The sequence below is a fragment of the Bombina bombina genome, chromosome 6, assembly GCF_027579735.1.
Source record: "Bombina bombina isolate aBomBom1 chromosome 6, aBomBom1.pri, whole genome shotgun sequence".
Lineage (NCBI taxonomy): Eukaryota > Metazoa > Chordata > Amphibia > Anura > Bombinatoridae > Bombina > Bombina bombina.
In genome coordinates this window covers 740,791,792-740,815,860 of record NC_069504.1, presented here as the reverse complement: position 1 = coordinate 740,815,860, position 24,069 = coordinate 740,791,792, and the positions used below count along the sequence as shown (strand labels likewise).

The following is a 24,069-nucleotide window of genomic DNA, read 5'->3' as shown; positions in this document are numbered from 1 at the left end:
GTTCCATTCGCAATTTCAGGAACGGACCGGCTTCCAACTCTGCAGCCTCTAGACAAGAGGGTAACGCTTCCCAGACTAAACCAGCTTGGAAATCAATGCAAGGCTGGAACAAGGGTAAACAGGCCAAGAAGCCTGCTGCTGCTACCAAAACAGCATGAAGGGGTAGCCCCCGATCCGGGACCGGATCTAGTAGGGGGCAGACTCTCTCTCTTTGCTCAGGCTTAGGCAAGAGATGTTCAGGATCCCTGGACACTAGAAATAGTCTCTCAGGGTTTTCTTCTGGAGTTCAAGGAACTACCCTCAAGGGGAAGGTTCCACATGTCTAACTTATCTTCAAACCAAATAAAGAGACAGGTATTCTTACATTGTGTAGAAGACCTGTTAAAGATGGGAGTGATACACCCAGTTCCAACTGTGGAACAAGGTCGGGGGTTTTACTCAAATCTGTTTGTAGTTCCCAAAAAAGAGGGAATTTTCAGACCAATTCTGGATTTAAAAATTCTAAACAAATTTCTCAGAGTTCCATTGTTCAAATGGAAACCATTCGAACAATTTTATCTACAATCCAGGAGGGTCAATTTATGACTACCGTGGATTTAAAGGATGCATATCTACATATTCCTATCCACAAAGATCATCCAAGGATTTTCACAAAGGTGCTAGGGTCCCTTCTAGAGGTTCTAAGACCAAGGGGTATTGCAGTGGCACCTTATCTGGACGACATTCTAATCCAAACGTCGTCTCTTTCCAAAGCAAAGGCTCATACAGACATTGTTCTAGCCTTTCTCATATCTCACGGGTTGAAGGTGAACGTAGAAAAGAGTTCCCTGTCTCCGTCGACAAGAGTTCCCTTCTTGGGAACGATAATAGATTCTTTAAAAATGAAGATCTTCCTGACAAAAGTCAGAAAGTCAAAGCTTCTAAAGCTTGTTAAGTTCTTCACTCTATTCTGCAGCATTCCATAGCTCAGTGCATGGTAGTAGTAGGGTTGATGGTTGCAGCAATGGACATAGTTCCTTTTGCTCAAAGTCATCTAAGACCATTACAACTGTGCATGCTCAAGCAGTGGAATGGGGACTATACAGACTTGTCTCCAAAGATTCAAGTAGACCAGATGACCAGAGACTCACTCCGTTGGTGGTTGTCACAGGATCACCTGTCTCAGGGAATGAGTTTCCGCAGACCAGAGTGGGTCATTGTCACGACCGACGCCAGTCTATTAGGCTGGGGCGCGGTCTGGGATTCCCTGAAAGCTCAGGGTCTATGGTCTCGGGAAGAGTCTCTTCTCCCGATAAACATCCTGGAACTGAGAGCGATATTCAATGCTCTCCGGGCTTGGCCTCAACTAGCGAAGGCCGGATTCATAAGATTCCAGTCAGACAACATGACGACTGTAGCTTACATCAACCATCAGGGAGGAACAAAGAGTTCCTTGGCGATGAGAGAGGTATCCAAGATCATCAAATGGGCGGAGGATCACTCCTGCCATCTATCTGCAATTCACATCCCAGGAGTAGACAACTGGGAGGCGGATTATCTGAGTCGTCAGACTTTCCATCCGGGGGAGTGGGAACTCCAACCGGAGGTTTTTGCCCAGTTGACTCAATTATGGGACATTCCAGACATGGATCTGATGGCGTCTCGTCAGAACTTCAAGGTTCCTTGCTACGGGTCCAGATCCAGGGATCCCAAGGCGACTCTAGTGGATGCATTAGTGACGCCTTGGTCGTTCAACCTAGCTTATGCATTTCCATCGTTCCCTCTCCTTCCCAGGCTTGTAGCCAGGATCAAACAGGAGAAGGCCTCAGTGATTCTGATAGCTCCTGCGTGGCCACGCAGGACTTGGTATGCAGACCTGGTGAATATGTCATCGGCTCCACCATGGAAGCTACCTTTGAGACAGGATCTTCTAGTGCAAGGTCCATTCGAACATCCAAATCTAGTTTCTCTCCAGCTGACTGCTTGGAAATTGAACGCTTGATTTTATCCAAGCGCGGGTTTTCAGATTCAGTGATAGATACTCTGGTCCAAGCCAGAAAACCTGTGACTAGAAGGATTTACCATAAAATATGGAAAGGATATATCTGTTGGTGTGAATCCAAGGGATTCTCATGGATTAATATTCCCAGGATCCTCTCCTTTCTAACAAGAAGGTTTGGATAAGGGATTGTCAGCGAGTTCTCTAAAAGGACAGAGATCTGCTTTATCTGTCTTGTTACACAGACGACTGGCAGCTGTGCCAGATGTACAAGCTTTTGTACAGGCTTTGGTCAGAATCAAACCTGTTTACAGTCTAAATTTAGTTTTTTCAGTTCTTCAAGGGGTTCCATTTGAACCCTTACATTCCATAGATATCAAGTTACTATCATGGAAAGTTCTGTTTTTGGTTGCTATTTCTTCTGCTAGAATAGTTTCTGAACTATCTGCTTTGCAGTGTGATCCACCCTATCTGGTGTTCCATTCAGATAAGGTTGTTTTGCGTACCAAGCCTGGTTTTCTTCCAAAAGTTGTTTCCAACAAGAATATTAACCAGGAAATAGTTGTCCCTTCTTTGTGTCCGAATCCAGTTTCAAAGAAGGAACATTTGTTACACCATTTAGATGTAGTCCGTGCTTTAAAGTTCTATTTAGAAGCAACAAAGGATTTCAGACAAAACTTCTTTTTTGTTTGTCATTTATTCTGGTAAGAGGAGAGGACAAAAAGCTACTGCTACCTCTCTTTCTTTCTGGCTGAAAAGTATTATCCGATTGGCTTATGAGACTGCCGGACGGCAGCCTCCTGAACGAATCACAGCTCACTCTACTAGGGCTGTGGCTTCCACATGGGCCTTCAAGAACGAGGCTTCTGTTGATCAGATATGTGAGGCAGCAACTTGGTCTTCTCTGCACACTTTTGCCAAATTCTACAAATTTGATACTTTTTGCTTCTTCGGAGGCTATTTTTGGGAGAAAGGTTTTGCAAGCCGTGGTGCCTTCTGTTTAGGTAACCTGATTTGCTCCCTCCCTTCATCCGTGTCCTAAAGCTTTGGTATTGGTTCCCACAAGTAATGGATGACGCCGTGGACCGGACACACCAATGTTGGAGAAAACAGAATTTATGCTTACCTGATAAATTACTTTCTCCAACGGTGTGTCCGGTCCACGGCCCGCCCTGGTTTTTTAATCAGGTTTGAAAAATTTCTCTCTCTATACACTACAGTCACCACGGCACCCTATAGTTTCTCCTTTTTTTCTCCTAACCGTCGGTCGAATGACTGGGGGGGCGGAGCCTGGGAGGGACTATGTGGACAGCTCTTGCTGTGAGCTCTCCTTGCCTTTCCCTGTGGGGGAGGAGAATATCCCACAAGTAATGGATGACGCCGTGGACCGGACACACCGTTGGAGAAAGTAATTTATCAGGTAAGCATAAATTCTGTTTTTTACAAAAGTCGGCAGTGTGTCAGTCTCGTGCAAGGATGCTATCCTGTATATGAGGGAGATTAAGTGTCTTGGCATAGATTCTCCTGCGCAGAGCCTCTCAAAAGGAGTAAGTGATCTGCCCAAATCTTGTCTATTTTTATGGCAAGAGATAAAGTGTATCAATTGGTTATAATGTAACCAGGAGGAGAAAATTGTGGGTTGGGCTGCCTCCAATGAGGCCCGCGGGACTACTTTTCCATTTTCCACCACTCCAAAAACTGAGCCCTCTTTTAGTTTATAGTGTGTTAGTTTCAGGCGTCCCTCTTTGTGGTATGGAATCCCAGGATTTTCGAGTATTGGTGTTAGGGGGGAGTGTCTTGAGGAAAGATGGGTAGAAGTCGCAATAGTCGCGTCACAAATGCTAAATGTCTCTTCTAAAAGGTGATATTTCTTAATTATACTAGGACGTTGTGTGGGTGGTATCCATGCAAGTGCGCTCACATTATTTGTTTTGAGAATTTGTCTATCTAAGTCTATCCAAGCCTTATGTTTTTCATTTTGTGCCCATTCTACTATCCTTTGTAGACCTATCGTTTATATAGGGATATGTCCGGTAGCCCCAGCCCCCCCCTGTCCCTTGGTAAATACATAGTGCGCCTCGGTATTCTAGGTTTGGTGTTAGCCCAGATGTATTGTTCTATGATCCTCTGCAACTGGGTAATGAATCATTTAGGCAGATTTATAGGTAGGGCCTGTAAAAGGTAGAGGATTCTGGGCAAGATGTTCATCTTAATCACTCCTATTCTTCCAAGCCAGGATATATATTTATTTTTCCAGGAGGAGAGATCTGAAACTATTTCATTTTTGAGAGGGATATAGTTATTTTTAAATAGCTCAGAGGGGCAAGGGGTTAGGTAAATTCCAAGGTACTTTAATTTAGTCGTGGCCAGAGTGAGGTTGCATGGATTGAACTGTTCTGGGGCAAGCATTGATATTAAGGAGTATTGATTTGCTCTGGTTGAGGGAGAAATTCGACGCTTTGCCATATTCTGAGAGGACATCGAGAAGTATGGGCAGGGACTCAGAGACGTTAGTGTATATAGGACGTCATCTGCATAAAGCGCTTGCTTGTGCTCAGTGTCTCCTACCCTTAAGCCTTTGATTTGCTGGTTATGTCTCACAGTGTGAGCCAGAACCTCTATTGACAAAGCGAATAATAAAGGGGACAGAGGGCAACCCTGTCGGGTGCCGTTTCTGATGTCAGACGTCTCTGATAAAGTGCCATTTATTCTTATTTTAGCGTTGGGGTTGGAGTAGAGCGCAAAAACCGAATGTAGAAAAGCCCGACCAAATCCCATTTTCTCCAACACCCGACGCAGAAAGACCCAACTGACCCTATCGAAGGCCTTCTCCACGTCGGTGGAGAAGAGGACTAGGGGGAGACCCGAGGCCCTAGCATGGTCTATTAGCTGTGAGATCTTAATAGTATTGTCCCTGGCCTCTCGGCCAGGGACAAATCCAACCTGGTCATTACAGATCAAGTCTGGTAAATATTTATTGAGTCTGGTCGCCAGGATTTTTGCTAAGAGCTTCATGTCCGAATTAATAAGGGAAATAGGTCTAAAATGACCAGGGGAGTCTGGAGTTTTTCCCGGTTTGGGAATAACCGTGATATGTGCTTCCAGAAGGACTCAAGACAAAGAGGGGTTCTCCCGAAGACCATTGAATAGCTCCAGGAGTGGTCCCGCCAGGATGTCCTTGAACCTTTTATAGTAAGCTGTGGAAAATCCATCAGGGCCTGGACTTTTCCCCCCTGGGCAGTTTTTGATGGCAGAGTAGAGTTCCTCTACAGATATTGGGGAGTCCAAGAATTCCGAGTCCTCCCGAGCCAGTGTGGGAAGGTCAAGATTGCTCAGATATGAATTAACAAAGGATTCTTGCCGAAGTGTATCCTCTGCGTGGGCAGGGTCTGGGGGTTGGTCATGAATATTATAAAGTGAGTGATAGTACCTATGAAACTCATTGGCTATTTGGTTGCTACTATGAAGTAGGCGGCCGTCAGAGGATTTTAGGGAGTGGATGTGGGCGCGGAGCTGTCTCCTCTTAAGGGTTCTAGCTAGTATTCGGCCTGGTTTATTGCCCCCCTCATAATAGTGTTGTTTTAGATAAAGAGCGGCTTTTTGGTGAGATTCCGACAGGTGTTTCTGAAGCTCAACTCTAGCCTCCTTCAATTGTGTGATGGTGTTGGTGCACGAGGGGTCTGTCTTATGTTTGCTTTCTAAGGTGCTGATCCTAGTTTGTATGTCATGATACCTGGCTCTAATTTGCTTGTGGAGGAAAGCCTTGTGTTTAATCAATGCACCTCTTATAACACTCTTGTGTGCCTCCCATATGGTAGCATGTGAAGAGGAAGGATAAGTGTTAATCTCGAAATATTCCTTTAAGACTTTAAGGACGTCATTGTAGATTAAGGGGTTGTCAAGTATGGTGTCATCTAATCTCCATGTTTTTTGTATAATCGGGAAGTCAGGCCATAGAATTGAGCAGGTGACCGGTGCATGGTCCGACCACGTTATGTGCTCAATAACACTGTGATGTGTGATCGAGAGTCCACAAGAGTCTGTGTAAATGTAATCAATCCTGGAGTAGCTGTTATGTGGAATGGAGTAGAAGGAATAGTCTCTGGTTGTGGGATGAAGAGTCCGCCATACGTCATGTAGGGTAAGTTTTGAAAGTGTGTCATTAACCTGTCTAATCGTGGATGTAGGGGTACAAGTAACTCCACGTGAGGTGTCTACTGCGGGGTCAGCTACTACGTTAAAATCCCCAGCTAAGTACGTGATTCCCCTGGAGTGTTCCAGGAGAAGGTCAGAGACCCGGTTTAAAAAGGTCTCTTGTCCATGGTTAGGGGAGTAGATTGAGGCCAAAGTGATATAGTGACCATAGAGGGTGCCCACTAGTATAAGATAACGCCCATTCGGATCTTTCTCAGTATGTGTCATGATAAATGGGACCGTTTTATGGAACACTATGCCTACCCCTCCTTTCTTATTCTGACCCGAGGCAAAATAGGCCATCGGGAACTGAGGATTATGCCATTTGGGTTCTTTTCCCTTCCTATAGTGAGTTTCTTGTAATAAAATGATATGGCTCTGTGACTTATTCAGTTCTTTAAAAGCTATAGAGCGCTTGCCTGGGTTGTTCAGGCCTTTCGCATTTATAGTAGTTGGGTTAATTGAGTGGTCAAAGAACCTTTTAGACTTGTGTTGAGTGGCCATGTTTAGAGGAGGAGAGAGGGGGAAAAAAAAGGGGGGATTTAAGGGGAGGTGAGAGTCACTAGAGGTAGGTTGTAAGCGGGAAGAAGGGGGGAGGAGTAGTTCAGAATAAGAAATTACCTACAAGGTATTAGCACTATACTAGTATCCGGGGATCCAGGGGACCCAGGACACTCTCAGTATTTATAATAAGTGAAGAGCCCTGTAGTACACGTGTAACACAAAGTTAGGGGATAAGCCCCTTTACTGATGTCAGTTATAACAAAACATAAATATACATTTAGCATTTTAATTATTCAGGTGTTATTTTAAGAGATCTAAAAGATAGAATCCAACTTTCTTTTTTAGCATTTGGGAGATCTAAGTAAAAACTCTGCTGTAACATACTCCTTAGTGAACAAATAGTTTAGGGAGGGCTGTTTATGTAGGGGCCAGATTAAAGTGGGCCGGGCCCATCTTTAGAATATGTAGGGGTAGTAAGATTTTAGGGTCCATCCCTCAGGTCTTATTACCGAAGCCTTCTGGAGACTTGGCTTCTGTTAGCATATAAATAACTAGTCTGTAGGGCATCAGAGGGTGGGTGGGCATAACTTTTTGCTTGTTGCCAACTGCTCCATTTAATAAATAATCTAAGGGGGCTTTAGTCGTGGTATGTCCAGGGAAGGGAGGAGCCCGTACAGATACACCCATACTAGCTTATAATCCCTACACCAGTGAAAAACAGACCAAACAGGTTGTAAAGCATTTGTGACATAACTATCAACAAATAGGCAATTGGGTGCCCCAGGGCCCAAAGGGACAGGAGCACATTAGACAGGTGCATTTATATATCATTGCGCAAGATAAGCATTAATACACTGTACACACAGGTGGGGACAGTGTCCCAATAGGGGCATTAACCTCCAGTCCAAGCTGAAAGAAGGTTAACATTGTATCCATAGTGTGATATATATCTATGAACAGACTAACCTCGCAGGAAACCAAACATTCATAATAACTTGTGCAAAAGAGGAAATAAACATGTGAAAAAACATAATAAACAATGAAACATAGTACGTCAATATTTGAGCACCTATAAAGAGGTTATATATTTTTTTTTTTTGTTTGTTTCTATTGATACAATCATATAGAACCGTTGAGAGGTCATATCATGGGCTCACAGAGTCTGATGGTACATTACCCAAATTACTCAGTCCCCGGGCGATCACTTGCTGACCGGGAGAATGTTTGGGGCCTTTCCGATAGGGATCCACTGGTGGATGGGGCCTGAATTGCCAAGTTCTCAAAAAAAACATTGTAGTCCATCCCGGGTCGAAAGATTGAGGTTTTATTGTTGCTGGTGGCGATGATCGAGACAGGAAAACCCCATCTATAGGGGATCCTGTGATTTTGCAAAACAGATGTGATATGGCCCAAGTCTCTCCTTTTTTGCAGGGTAACGGGTGATAAGTCAGAAAACTTGGATGTCCTCTCCAGCGTGGGTGATAGAATGTTTCTTGCGGGCAAACTGAAGTAGTTCCTCTTTATCCTTGAAGCTCAAAAATCTAACTATTATGTCTCTCGGTGGCGCTTTGTTAGGGGGTTTGGGCCTAAGAGCCCTATGCGCTCTTTCTATAGGGATCTCGGGAGATGATGGAGAGTCTTTAATGATTCGAAATAGGGATTGTAGATAACCCTCAATATTCTGAGGTGCAATTGTCTCTGAGATCCCTCGAAAACGCAGATTATTCCTGCGGCCACGATTATCCATATCTTCAATTTTATCATTTAAATATTGGAGGTTGTCCGAATGGTTTTGTAAATCTGTCGTATGCTGCTGGATGGAAGTAGCATTATCATGAGAGTCCTTTTCTATCTTTGATACTTTGGTTTCAAGCACTGAAAAGTCTTTTCTTAAATCCCCAAACAAGCTCCTCATTTCCCTCAACACACTCTGGATGTCTTCCTTAGAGGATAAGTGATGCAAATCTTCCTTAGTGATAAACTGGGGGTGAGTGTCAGCACTATGTAGTATAGATGGATTTAAGGCCTCCTGGGAGCTCTCCATGTTGCTACCAGGAGTCTCCTTAGCTGAGGCTATAGGTTTGAGAAATTGGTTCATGGGCTTAGAGGCTGATATCTTGTCAGATTTGCTAGCCCTTTTATTAGGCATACCCCCAAGGTGAGCAATGGGCTAACTGCAAAACACTGAAGTATTTTCCCTCCACCGGCCCTGTTACCTAGGCCTTATCCACTGGTCAGATAAGGAGTTATTTACATCCTAATTACAGTCCCATAGGAGATCAAAAAAAAATTATTAGGCCCCTGACTGCTACTTGCGGTCCAATGTAGTGGTATTAGCAGATCCCAGGCCAAATCTGGTGTGCTGGCACCAGGCAACTGTAATATAACCCCTTCTTTACGTTGCTGTAAAATCTAAGGTGGCCCTTGTAAACCCTTCCAATGCTTTTTCCTTCTGAGAGGCAAGGGAGAGACTGTGCCCTGCAGTGTGGTGGAGAGCTGTGGCAAGAAGAGTGTGTGCCTGCGGTGTAACTCTTTCAGGACAGTCTATCACAATCAGCCCTGCCTAAACAGTGTTCTGTCACCCCCTGTATGATTTGCTGGTAAAATGGTATTGAGGCTTACCGGCAGCTGTATCCCCGTTATAGACCTTGTGAGGAGCGGGTCAGGTACTTCAAAGGGGTCCCTGGGGATGTGAGGAGTTATCACTCCTGTTGTAGCTAGAGCTGAAGACAAGTGCCGGGGACTCCCCGCTCCGTGTCGCGGGGCTTGTACGCTACCGCAATGAAGATCCGGTACCGGCTATGGAGCGGTTTGATCCACTATCACTCCAACCGCACTCAGCAAGAAGGAAGCCTCCTGGACAGAACGATCTCCTCCGGGTGAGTCTGTGAATGCCCAGGGGCGATCCGCCACTTCGCAAATGTAACAGGCTAAGTGAATAAGACGACCACGTGGTGTTTCACCCCTAGGGCTGGAGCTTGTCGGCTGCTGTTCTAAGAAGGGGAAATGGCCCTTCTCCGGTTACAAAGTATACTGCACTAAGGATTTAATGCTGGGCTGGGTTATACACCAACTAGTTTAGCTTAGAAAAGTAGCATTTGTGCAAAAAACAGCATATCTATCAGTATTAGAAGCAGGAGCCCTCCTAGTGTGCGACCATCTTCCTGCGTGGTCAGGCTCCGCCTCTCCTGAAGGGTTCTTTTTATATCATACATTTAAATAGTACTGTGTTCTTTTAGATGTATAGTGGCAGCTGTCTCTTTCTAAACCTGATATGGAATTGTCAAATCCTGTTGCTGTATTTATTGTTGCAAGATTATTAGATTGAAATAACTATTTGTTTAGTTACCAACTTTAAACATGTATACATATGTATGCTCATATTTTTATATATTGTGAAATTGTAATGTAATATTCCTCAGTTTCTCTTATATAGTGTTGCATTCCTTCACAAGTATATCAACTATGTTTTTATTTTTCTGATCTGTAGTACTCACTGTGGAAACACACCTCTAAGTCTTTCTAATTATTGGTGTGACACCTGTTCATCAGGTCAATTCTCAAACTGAGTGTTTTGATTGGTGTGCTGTCCCTTTAAGTACTATAGCTGATCTTACAAGCGCAAGTGTGCGCAAAACATGTAAGACTGCTGTCTCCCTCCTTTGGTCTGTGTTTTATTTTTTTTGCCTTTGTCTACCATACATTTTTTTTATTGGAATAAATACTACTTTTTCAGTAGCTCAGTAGCCGCCTGTTTTTCCTTTATGTAAACAAGAGACAACTTTTTTTTTTTTTTTTTTTTTTTTTTTTTTTCAGATGCACAGGTTTTTATTTCAGAATTATTAGTGTTTACGTATTTTGATAAAATCTTTCCACCTTTCAAGTTGTGAGAGACTATTTCATACACGCCCATGGAACGCCAATGTTAGCCTATTTAACTATTTTGTATTAATTAGTAGAAATTTCTATGTATTTTGCACATCTAGTATACTTAAATTAAAATTTAAACTAGTTTAAGATTTTTTTTTTTTTTCTTCCTAATTGGAAAGAGTCCACAGCTGCATTCATTACTTTTGGGAAATAAGAACCTGGCCACCAGGAGGAGGCAAAGACACCCCAGCCAAAGGCCCAAACACTCCCCCCACTTCCCTCATCCCCCAGTCATTCTTTGCCTTTCATCCCAGGAGGTTGGCAGAGAAATGTCAGAAGTTTTAGTTTCTTATGGAGGGTAGTACTCTTCGAGATGGGATGGGAGTTTTAAGTAGTCCTGTCAGCCTCTCAGTGAGAGCCTGGATGAAAGTTAGATTCCGGAGATGCAGGGAGAGTGTTTCTGTGAAACCATCCCGACTCATGCGAACAGCTCCATCAGCAATCGGCATTGACTATCTTCGCTGCCTGCTTTCTTCTCTCAAGTCCATGTCGGAGGCGATGCTACTATCCGTCACACTTGAAGGGCCGTGTTCCTGTTCCATGGCGTAGATTCCTGTAAGATAATTTCATTTTACTTCAATGTATTGTAATCCTTGTGTTTCCCGGGAAGCTCTCTAGCGGGATTTACTTTAAGAATTGGGTCTCAGTGAGATACCTGTTTTAAGATCTTGGAATTAAGGGGGGATTAGTGAACGAGGGGGGGGGGTTAATCATGTTTGTGTTTCAACCTGCTGATGTGTAGTTTATTTGGGCTTATGGCTGGAACATAGGGGGCCCTGGAAGTGAAGCAACCTTATGGTTGGGCATGCTTTTTGGACTATACGGTTTACCTTGTGCCCGGGCGTGCTGATGCTCCAGTTTTCCATTTCCGCATTCCTGACCGTGTGGCGACAAAGAAATTCTGGTCCGCTGGTATCTGGTCATAGGAGGTTGTGAGTGCCCCAGCCATTGTGGGTGTCAGGTGCCGTTAGATTTTATATATAGTCCTTTTTATATATAGTCGTGTTTTTTTTTTTTCTCCTGATTTATCTATCCAGTTATGCAGGATTCTAATGCTGAAACAGTTCTAAATTCGGATTCTTCATCCTGTGAAGAATGCGTCTTGGCCCCCGTTGACTCAGGTCAATCAGTTATGCCATATTAGAGCGCCTGGTTGCTCGGGGAACCAAGGGTCTGCTGAGGCAAGATCCCTACCGCATCCCCCCCCCCCCCCCCCAGGTTGCAGCACGTTTTCGCCTTCACATATTTCTGGTGATTATTTGCCTGCAAAGTCCAGATGTTTGTTTGCGATTGTGCTCGTGCCCTATTGTACCTGGTGTCCCGGCCTTGGGAGGGCCTATACAGTTCCCTGCGGGTGTGGTTGTTCCTTAGTGTTGTGCCTTTTACTATAGAATTGCGCGTTTACGCGTTTTGCTTAGACATGTTTTCCAGTTACTGGATGATCCTATCCTTAATGGATACAGGAATCGGCAGTCTTCTACTTCGAATGACACACCTCACTAGACTCAAGGGGATGAAGTAATCTCCTGATTGAGATCTTTCCCAGGTGTGTGTTTTTTTTTTTTTTTTGGGGGGGGGGAGATCAGGGTTCCGTTTGGCTGGTCTTCCTGGGCGTTAACCTATGCGTTGCTTTGTATTTCTTTTTATCCGGTTAGGATATATTTTAATTTCGATTAAGTGTTTTCCTTGGAACCTCTTGGATCGATCTATCTCGTTACTTCTATGGAAGTTTTATTTAGAGACACGTTAGTCCTATGTTTGTCTGCTCTGCCTTCCCCTCTGAGGGAGGTTTTATGCAACTTGACAGTTATGAACCCGGTTGCGGCTGGTCCTGCTGGGAATCCGATCTTCTGCAAATTGAACCACATTTTTCGAAATTCTTACCTATAATTGGGAATCCAGACTTTAGACCAGGGTGCCAATATAAAATGTTTAGATTATGGGAAGAGAAGGGGCTTATTAATGTAATTCAAGCACTTAACGAAAACATGGAAATGCTTCCGCGAGAGACCCTCTTTAATCAATATAGCTTGGATAGGAGTAATGATTTTGCATATGTCCAGTTAGCTCATTTTTGCTATAAACAGAGTTTCTCTATGGACGCAGTGGATAAATGGGCAGACCTTGGCATTTGTATTAATAAATTCAGGAATGGTAATACATCTATCTCTTAACTATATGATCTGTTGCTGGCTAAACAAAGCTTGCCTGTGTTAGAGAATTTATGCAATAGTTGGATGAAGATATTGCCTAGGTGCGAGGCAGACACCATTAAGCAGAGTTTTGATTCTTTGGATAAATGTGTTATTCCTACAAGCTGGAAAGAGTCACATTTTAAACTTGTTAATAATTATCTAACACCTTTCAAGATGTCACGTTTTTTCCCTAACCAGGTTTTTGTTTGTAATCGCTGCCGGTATCCTAATGCGGATATGTTACATATATCTTTTGGCTTTGTCCCAAAATATTTCAGTTATGGCAAAAAATTCAGTATTGGATTACCCAGATATTTAAAGAACCATGGAAAATATCTCCAGAGCAGATATTTCTCTTGGAATTATCTAAGGATATGGCAGTGCATTTTCAATACGTGGTTAAAATCTCTATTTTAATAGTAAGATTTCTTATTAAAAATTGGTTGGCCCAAGAAGCGCCCTCTATGGGGGCATTCCTTAAAGAGATTCAAACACATATAATATTTGAATCTTTTTATAAAAGATTAGCTTCTGAAAAAAAAAATAGCAAAATTTATTTACACATGGTTACCAATAATTAAATCCTATTCGTTTGCTATACAAAAACATATTCTTAATCCATTTCTTAGCTCCAAATGTTTTGCTGACTTGGTAGCCTTGAATGAATTCCCACCGATGTGGGTTTCAAATTTTAGAGAGGTAGGGTAGGGGATGGTGGGGTGGGGGGTGTGGGGGGCTGCTGAGTGAGAGGAAGAACTCCCCCTTCTTTTTTTTTCTTTTTTTTTTCTTTCTCTTTTTTTGTGTTTGTTTGTTTTGTTTTATTATATTTGTTTTATTAATCAGAAAATATCTCAACTTCTATTGTAGGAGGTCATGTAGCAGGTATAGTTCATAATAAGGTTCAAATGTTGACATATAGACAAACATGTTTTATGTTATTATTGCAAGATATGCACCAAAGTTATGTTTGTGTCTTTTTTTTTTCTTCTCTTTTTTGTTCTGTTATCATGCTGTTGACCTCCTTATTTGATGATTATTGTACATGATTTTTGAGTGAGAATAAATAAAGTTTCAAAAAAAAAAAAAAGGAATCCGATCTTCTGTTTCAAAGCTCTCTGACATGTGGCGCCTGGCTGGACGCTGCTTGTTCCTTTTTATTTGCATTATTTTTGTTTGTTTTTACAAACTCGGCTAAGCATTGAGGATGGGGTACATATGGCAGGAATGATTGTGTCAGTTCTTGTTCAGCCTTCATCCGGAGTGACCGGGTTAGCAGAGTTCCACAGCGTCAATCTCTTGCTCCTTTTCTTGGGGGCTAGAGTTTTCTTCCTCTCGTGGGAAGTTTGGGGGCATAACGCCTCCTTGCCGCCTTTCAGGCGGTTTTGGCCTCTATGGCTCAGGTACTGTCCTAAGACTGGTTCCTACTGAGCCTTTTCGGGATCATCATTCCCTAGGGAATCTGTTCCTTGTTGGGAGTTGCTCCTTGTTGGGACATTGGGCAATGTGGTCTCCTTCCGTTCCTCCAATTCTGGAGGGGAGGTGGAGACTTGCCTGTTTCTCTTGTACCCTAGTTCTCCCCTTGTTATTGATCGCTTAGGGGCTCTTGGGTCCTTGTTCGGTTTGTTCCATTAGCTGTTTGGAGTGTTGGGTTCTTACAAGGGGGGTATTCCCGTCTTTGGGCGGGATTCGCGATTTTTGTATCGTGATCCAGTTCCCTGGATTGCTGACTTTCTCAGCAGGTCTGATTTTTTTTTTTTTTTATCAGATGGGAGGTGTCAGTTCTGGGTTCCTGATGGGGCTCGCTTTACGCTTTCCAGGGGTGCACACTGGCATGATCTAGTGATTAGCACTGTTGCGATATATAGATTTTTATTTATTTTTTTCCCTCCTCTCAGCGTTCTTCCCTTCTGGATCCTACTAAGGCTGTTGGGATATAGGGGAGTCAGTTACCAGACTCTTGGAGTCGTCTGGCTAGCGGCCAGATTTTTCATGATACTCTGTGGCTCAGAAGGCAGTGATGAGTGATGTACCCATGCCCATCGGCTTTTGACTTGGGTTTGGGGTTCCCCATGTCTTGCTACCCTAGCCTGTTGGCTTTATGCCTGTTGGTGGTAGCTGCTGCAGCTATTGTTTTGGGGGATTTCTCATCTTGCGTTCAGGGATTTAGTAACCTGCTTTTGTAGCGGAGGGTTTGAACCCAGTTAAAGCTTATGCTTTTGATCTGATGTGTGCTTCTTGTGTCAGTCTTCCAAGGCACAAGTTTGGATGGTCCTCGGTTACGACTCTTGACTTGTTCCCTATGGGAAGGTGTTCCCTTCTTCGGCCCCCTTTTTTTTTCTCTATGGGGAGCTTGTTTCCTTTAGCGGGAGTACGGTCCCTGTTTAGGGTTCTCCTGTCTCAGGGAGGTTAGGATGTGGGGGGTACCCTATTTGGAGAGCTTTCTCTCTGGGGTGCTCTGTTCCTCTGGAATCGGTCTGACTGGATTCTATGGTCTGCCGCCTGTTCTGGGGTGCTCAGGTTTCTCGGCAGCATTCTCTTGGCTTACCATTTCGTTCTTCTCTTTGAGCTGGTGTGGGGTTTTCCTAGCCCCGGTTTCAGACCTGCCCATGCTTTGGTTGGCCCGGCTGGTGGTAGGCTCAGTGAGCCATTGTTACGAGCGTGGCGGGGCCCTGTTTAAGTTTGGGGGATTGCCTGAACAGATCACCTTTTTTGGCTCTACAGCTTAGCTCTGTAGCTCCCTAAGGGGTGCATATGGTGCCTCTTTGAGGTTCTCTCAAAGTCCTCTGTGGGGGTAGAGCGGCTTGTCTGCCTCTGAGTTTACCCTCTGTCATCGTGGTTTATCAACCTAGGGCTTATTAGCCCCTCTTTGCTTCTAGCGAGTATCTTCTATGTGTCATCTTGGATGACTGCGTGTCTCTGGACTCTGGGGTTTTCACTAGGTCTGTTACATACCTTTCAGTGTTCTGAGTTGGGATACTTTGTCCCCGTTCTCAGCCGATTTGATGGTTGGTTTGCTGTTGGGCCAGTGAGGTTGTTTCTTTCTGCCAGCTGCAGTTGTGTGCGCTTTGGGGCATACTAGCTAGCTTTCTGGACCGTCGCACGATATTTAGAGATCGTCTTTGGTTTCCTGCCCGGTCCTAGACCTTGGATCTGTTTGGTTTGGAAGGGTTCCCCTTTTGGGTTTTAGCTGGGGTGTCTTTGCTTCCTCCTGGTGGCCAGGTTCTTATTTCCCAAAAGTAATAAATGCAGCTGTGGACTCTTTCCAACGGAAGAAAAGTAAATGATCAGGTAAGCATAATTTATGGGTTTTTTTAATTAAATTTTTCCTGTGTATTGTGTGAATGGTTCAATAATTCTTTTTTTAATTATGAATTTCATTGTGCATTTATAAGCCCTTTAGATAATTCCACCATGTAAAAAAGAAATACTGGCAAGCATTATTAAATCTCACCAGCTCAGAAACAATTAAATCATCAAGCCCAAAAGTATACTATTCCAAGAAATACACTATTCCCTGCAGCTTAAATCTCTAAAAAATGTTAATGTTCAGTTCTTAGATCTTCCTTTTTTTTAATGGGATTTATTTTTTAATTATTATTAAACTGCATTGATTATCAGAAAAAAGGAAGGGTTTTTTGTTTGTTTTTTTTCCCCTGGAACTGTAGAGGACGATGAAGCTCTCTAAATTTACCATGTATATGTAATTATCTGAATTTTCAGATCAAGAAGAGGTGTCTCGTGCACGCCCACCCAAGAACCCGCGTCTGCCGCTGTAAGAATGGGACCTTCTGCCCCCCAGATCACCCATGTGAAATATGTCTACCATGCACTACAAGGTGAGGGTGTCATTATGTAAAATTAGATTTCTAATGATCTTTGGGGGGGGGGAACTAACGCTTTAGAATGTACCAAATGTAACAGAGAAACTAGCATTCCAGGCAGCATTAAAGTTAGGAGAGAGAGTGCATTGAATAAAAGAGAAAGATGGAAGTGAAAGGCAGCAGTTTAAAGAGTGTGGAAGCACAAGACAATAGATTGTGTCAGCCCAGTATAGCGGACTCCCTATTTGGCAAAAACGAAATGCTTTAAGTCCAAAGTTATTTTTTTCCTTCGACCAATGGTCTAGGGAGCGCTAAGCAGATTGCTGTACTAGAGAGGTGCACAAGTCGAAGAGTAATTTCATGTAGTTATGTGCTGTAATAATAATACAGCAGTATTTTGGATTGTGCTCAAGTGCAACACAATAAGATTTGGCCGCGTTAAGATGCTCTTGTTAAAAAATTTTTAATTATCCACTTGAAATTCCAGATTGTTCATTATTTTTAGTGCAGGGTGACTTATTTTACACTCGGGTCTTAGCACTATCAGTTGTGCTCTAATTGTAATCTAGCACTAAGGGAGTATATTTGATATATTCAGTGAACATTAGCAAAGCATCACTGCTTTTTCTAATATGCTCTCCCTTTCTCTTAGTTGTCCCCCTGGTCAAGTGCTTCAGCAGCCCTGCAATTCTACATCCGATACTCAGTGCAGTATCTCAGCGGATCATCACAGAAAACGTAAGTTTACTGCATGTAGTTGTTGGTTTGTCTCCAAACACCATCCTCCTCTGCCCCTCCCATCTCCTGTGCCCCTCCCACCCATGTTTTTAATTGCCATATAAAGAGACTATTTTTTCCTATTTTTAATAAGAACTAAATATTGTAAATTAAGTGCGTATGCCAAAAAAATCACCATGGCTATATGCACTACAGTGTGGAGCAGAAAGTAATGAGGGGCAGCCAAGGGGGGTAAAATCACTTGTTACTGCAGCTAAATAGGTAAAATCATTCATTTGTATATTTCCTTTAAATAAGAGATGCATGATCCTATAAGTAGGTGTCTATACTAATGATAAAACTATCCCCATTCAACTGAAACCAGGGCAGGTTTAGAGAAATCAATTTTAAAAAGGGAGAGTAAAGTCAAATTTAAAGGGGACAGTAAACCTTAAAAATATGTTATATATTCTGCACTATGTGCAGAATTATATAACATTATTTTTAAGGTTTACTGACACTTTAAAGAACATGAAACACACAAAAAGTTATTTCATGATTTAGGTAGAACATACAATTTTAAACAAATTCCAGTTTACTTCCATTTTCAAATTTGCTTCATTCTCTTGTTATTTGTTGAAGCAGCAGCAATGCAATACTGTTTTCTAACTGAACACATCGGGTAAACCAATGACAATCAATGTTCTCTCTCACATACACAGCCTCCTCCCCAGTTCCTTATATACAGATATATATTATAGAGGTTCCCTCTGTGACACACACACACAGCCATCCTCCACAAATCTTATATACAGACCCCCTTTGTCACACCACACACAGCCCCCTCCCCCCAGATCCTTATATACAGATGATAGAGGTTCAAGCAAGCAGACTGCAAGTACTTTATTACTTTACACTGACTTATCTATTAATTTGAACTTCAATCAAATGACTCGTACTAACCAGTAATATTTATAAGAGCTTAAGTCAACCTGTTTATTTATATTGCTCTTGGGGGCAATGACCATGCATTTTACAGAGGAAGGTGGGTATTAAAGGGACATGAAACCCCAAATTTTTTCTTTCATGATTTAAAGCATACAATTATAAACAACTTTCTATTTACTTCTATTATCTATGTTGCTTCATTCTCCTTGATATTCCTTTTGCTGAAAAGCATATCTAGATATGCTTAGTAGCTGCTGATTGGTAGCTGCACATAGATGCCTGCTGTGATTGGTTCACTGTGTGCATTGCTATTTCTTCATTAAAGTATATCTAAAGAATAAAGCAAATTAGGTAATAGAAGTAAATTGGAATGTTGTTTAAAATGATATTCTCTACCTTAAATCATGAAAGAATGTTGGGTATAGTGTCCCTTTAAGCAGGCCCTCGTCCGTTTAGCAGTGATCACACTAAAAAAGCATTCCATCCGCTCTGTTCAAACACTGCTCTTTTGAAAATGCCCTGACCTATCTAGGGCAATATCTTTCAACATGATCCACACAAGAGCTTCCTCCAATATAAAAAATTTCACCGTGTTTCTTGAGCATTGCCAATGGCTTCTTGCTGACTGTACAATATGGTCTCATGTTATTATGTACCAGTAACACCAATATATTAAGTCATTTGCTATTGCTTCACTTGTTAATATAGTGGCTTGGCTGGTTACTGGTACCTAATAACATGAGACCATACTGTACTGAAGCCAGCAAGAAGCCACTGGCAATGCTCAAAAACACTGAAAAGTTTTTTTTTTATTTTTATATTGAGGAAGCCCTTGTGTGGATCATGTTGAAAGATATTGCCCTAGACAGGTCAGGGCATTTTCAAAAGAGCAGGGTTGGAACAGAGCAGATGGAATGCTTATTTTTTTTTTTTAATAGTGTGATCACTGCTAAATGGATGAGGGCCTGCTTAATACCCACCTTCCTCCATTTATATTGCTCTTGGGGGCAATGACCATGCATTTATTTCTGCAAAGCAGGTAAAGGTTGACTTAAAGGGACAGTCAACACTGTTATAATAATACACTTTTCTCTTGTTAAGTGTATCCCAGTCCACGGATCATCCATTACTTATGGATATTAACTCCTCCCCAACAGGAAGTGCAAGAGGATTCACCCAGCAGAGCTGCTATATAGCTCCTCCCCTAACTGCCATTACCAGTCATTCTCTTGCACCCAACGAATAGATAGGATGTGTGAGAGGACTGTGGTGATTATACTTAGTTTCTTACCTTCAATCAAAAGTTTGTTATTTTATACTAGCACCGGAGTGTGTTATTCCTTCTCTGGTAGAATTTGAAGAAGAATCTACCTGAGTTTTTCTATGATTTTAGCCGGAGTAGTTAAGATCATATTGCTGTTTCTCGGCCATCTGAGGAGAGGTAAACTTCAGATCAGGGGACAGCGGGCAGATTAATCTGCAAAAGGAGGTATGTAGCAGCTTATTATTTTCTGACAATGGAATTGAATGAGAAAATTCTGCCATACCGATATAATGTAAACTCAGCCTTAAATGCAGTAGCAGCAACTGGTATCAGGCTGTCATGTATGTATATTTTACACTTCAGTATTCTGGGGAATGGCACTTCACTGGAATTATACTGTATGCATAAAACTTTAGCCTAATTTGCAGGGACTAGCAACAGGCTTTTTTAATAACACTCAATTTATTAATGTTAAACGTTTTTTGCTGGCAATGTAAAATCGTTTAATTTTCAGGAGGTACTGGGTGAAAAAATGTTTTGGGCACTATTTTTTTCCACTTGGCAGTCGTTTTATTTAATTTATGACAGTTTACTGATCTCTCTCACTGTTATGTGTGAGGGGGAGGGGCCTTTTTTGGCGCTTTTGCTACGCATCAAAAAATTCAGTCAGAAGTTTATTGTCTTCCCTGCATGATCCGGTTCATCTCTACAGAACTCAGGGGTCTTCAAAACTTGTTTTGAGGGAGGTAATCACTCACAGCAGAGCTGTGAGATTGTAGTTGACTGTGATAAAAAAAAACGTTATATTTCTGTATTTTTTTTCTGCTATCAGGGTTAGTTATCCTTTGCTAATGGGAGCAATCCTTTGCTAAATTGTGTTTTTTACAAAGATTTGATGCTATAACTTTTCAGTTTATTAATTTTCAACTGTCATAACTTTTTCTGTGCTTCTTATAAGGCACAGTACGTTTTTCATATTATAGTAAAATTACTTGAAGAAGTATTTCCAAGTTGCTAGTTTAATTTGCTAGTGTGTTAAACATGTCTGATTCAGAGGAAGATATCTGTGCTATATGTGCTAAAGCCAAAGTGGAGCCCAATAGAAATTTATGTAACTAACTGTTTGATGCTACTTTAAATAAAAGTCAATCTGTACAAATTGAACATATTTTCACCAAACAACGAGGGGAGAGTTATGCCGACTAACTCGCTCACGTGTCAGTACCTGCATCTCCCGCTCGGGAGGTGCGTGATATGTATCGGCCGAGTTACATCTGGGCGGCCATTACAAATCACATTACAGGATATGGGCTACTGTTATGACTGGAAGTTTTGGCTAAATTAACCAGAACTAAGAGGTAAGCGTGATCACTCTGGGGTGAGCACAGAGTGCGCTGATAATATTAGGGCCATGTCAGACACTGCGTCACAATTTGCAGAACCATGAGGACGGAGAGCTTCATTCTGCGGGTGACGGTTCTGATCCAAACAAACTGGATTCAGATATTTCAAATTTTAAATTTAAGCTGGAAAACCTCCGTGTATTACTAGGGGAGGTGTTAGCGGCTCTGAATGATTGTAACACAGGTGCAATACCAGAGAAAATGTGTAGGTTGGATAAATATTTTGCGGATACCGGCGATACCTGACGTTTTTTCCTATACCTAAGAGACTTACTGAAATTGTTACTAAGGAGTGGGGATAGACCCGGTGTGCCGTTCTCACCCCCTCCGATATTTAGAAAGAAGTTTCCAATAGACGCCACCACACGGGACTTATGGCAAACGGGTCCCTAAGGTGGAGGGAGCAGTTTCTACTTTAGCTAAGCGTACACTATCCCGGTGGAGGATAGCTGTGCCTTTTCAGATCCAATGGATAAAAAGTTAGAGGGTTACCTTAAGAAAATGTTTGTTCAACAAGGGTTTTATATTGCAACCTCTTGCATGCATTGCGCCTGTCAAACGGCTGCAGCAGCATTTTGGTTTGAGTCTCTGGAAGAGACACTTGAATCAGCTCCATTAGATGAGATTACACACAAGCTTAAAGCCCTTAAGTTAGCTAACTCATTTATTTCAGAGGCCGTAGTACATTTAACTAAACTTACGGCTAAGAATTCCGGATTCGCCATTCAGGCACGCAGAGCACTGTGGCTAAAATCCTGGTCAGCTGACGTTACTTCTAAATCTAAATATGCTTAATATACCTGTCAAAGGGGCAGACCTTATTCGGGCCCGGGTTGAAAGAAATTATCGCTGACATTACAGGAGGTAAAGCCATGCCCTGCCTCAAGACAGAGCAAACTTAAGGCTAGACAGTCTAATTTTCGTTCCTTTTGTAATTTCAAAGCAGGGAGCTGCATCAACTTCCTCTGCACCAAAACAGGAAGGAGCTGTTGCTCGCTACAGACAATGCTGGAGACCTAACCAGTCTGGAACAAGGGCAAGCAGGCCAGGAAACCTGCTGCTGCCCCTAAGACAGCATGAATCGAGGGCCCCGATCCGGGAACGGATCTAGTGGGGGGGCAGACTTTCTCTCTTCGCCCAGGCTTGGCAAGAGATGTCCAGGATCCCTGTGCGTTAGAGAATCATATCTCAGGGAGACCTTCTAGACTTCAAATTCACTCCCCCAAGAGGGAGATTTCATCTGTCAAGGTTGTCAACAAAACCAAATAAAGAAAGAGGAGTTTCTACGCTGCGTACAAGATCTTTTATTAATGGGAGTGATCCATCCGGTTCCGCGGTCGGAACAAGGACACAGGTTTTACTCAAATCTGTTTGTGGTTCCCAAAAATAGAGGAACTTTCAGGCCAATCTTGGATTTAAAGATCCTAAACAAATTCCTAAGAGTTCCATCGTTCAAAATGGAAACTATTCGGACAATTTTACCCCATGATCCAAAAGGGTCAGTACATGACCACAGTGGATTTAAAGGATGCTTACCTTCACATACCGATTCACAAAGATCATTACCGGTATCTAAGGTTTGCCTTTCTAGACAGGCAGTAACCAGTTTTGTAGCTCTTCCATTCGGATTGGCTACGGCTCCGAGAATCTTCACAAAGTTCTGGTGCTCTTCTGGCGGTACTAAGACCGCGAGGAATTGCGGTAGCTCCGTACCTAGACGACATTCTGATACAAGCTTCAAGCTTTCAAACTGCCAAGTCTCATACAGAGTTAGTACTGGCATTCTAAGGTCGCATGGATGGAAGGTGAACGAAAAGAAGAGTTCTCTCTTTCCACTCACAAAGAGATTCCCTTCTTGGGGACTCTTATAGATTCTGTAGAAATGAAGATTTACCTGACAGAAGACAGGTTAACAAAGCTTCAAAATGCATGCCGTGTCCTTCATTCCATTCAACACCCGTCAGTATCTCAATGCATGGAGGTGATCGGCTTAATGGTAGCAGCAATGGACATAGTACCCTTTGCACGCCTACATCTCAGACCGCTGCAATTGTGCATGCTAAGTCAGTGGAATGGGGATTACTCAGACTTGTCCCCTACTCTGAATCTGGATCAAGAGACCAGAAATTCTCTTCTATGGTGGCTTTCTCGGCCACATCTGTCCAGGGGGATGCCATTCAGCAGGCCGGACTGGACAATTGTAACAACAGACGCCAGCCTACTAGGTTGGGGCGCTGTCTGGAATTCTCTGAAGGCTCAGGGACAATGGAATCAGGAGGAGAGTCTCCTACCAATAAACATTATGGAATTGAGAGCAGTTCTCAATGCCCTTCTGGCTTGGCCCCAGTTAACAACTCGGGGGTTCATCAGGTTTCAGTCGGACAACATCACGACTGTAGCTTACATCAACCATCAGGGAGGGACAAGAAGCTCCCTAGCAATGATGGAAGTATCAAAGATAATTCGCTGGGCAGAGTCTCACTCTTGCCACCTGTCAGCAATCCACATCCCGGGAGTGGAGAACTGGGAGGCGGATTTCTTAAGTCGTCAGACTTTTCATCCGGGGGAGTGGGAACTTCATCCGGAGGTCTTTGCCCAAATACTTCGACGTTGGGGCAAACCAGAGATAGATCTCATGGCGTCTCGACAGAACGCCAAGCTTCCTCGTTACGGGTCCAGATCCAGGGATCCGGGAGCGGTTCTGATAGATGCTTTGACAGCACCTTGGACCTTCGGGATGGCTTATGTGTTTCCACCCTTCCCGATGCTTCCTCGATTGATTGCCAGAATCAAACAGGAGAGAGCATCAGTGATTCTAATAGCGCCTGCAAGGCCACGCAGGACTTGGTATGCAGATCTAGTGGACATGTCATCCTGTCCACCTTGGTCGCTACCTCTGAAACAGGACCTTCTGATCCAGGGTCCCTTCAAACATCAAAATCTAATTTCTCTGAAGCTGACTGCTTGGAAATTGAACGCTTGATTTTATCAAAACGTGGTTTTTCTGAGTCAGTTATTGATACCTTAATACAGGCTAGGAAGCCTGTTACCAGAAAGATTTACCATAAGATATGGCGCAAATACTTATATTGGTGCGAATCCAAGAGTTACTCAT

At 42.8% G+C, this 24,069-nt stretch overlaps 2 protein-coding genes across 2 annotated transcripts in view; both read left to right on the top strand.

The window, feature by feature from the left end:
• LOC128663585 (tumor necrosis factor receptor superfamily member 10A) overlaps positions 1-24,069 on the top strand; it is a 340,293-nt gene that overhangs the window by 35,366 nt on the left and 280,858 nt on the right. The window lies entirely within an intron of this gene.
• Positions 16,560-24,069, top strand: part of LOC128663586 (uncharacterized) — a 53,875-nt gene continuing 46,365 nt past the window's right edge. The window contains exons 1-2 of the mRNA XM_053717982.1: positions 16,560-16,637; positions 17,275-17,360. Coding sequence (XP_053573957.1) covers positions 16,617-16,637; positions 17,275-17,360 — 107 coding nt within the window. The 5' untranslated portion in view covers positions 16,560-16,616. The remainder of the gene's footprint in view (positions 16,638-17,274; positions 17,361-24,069) is intronic.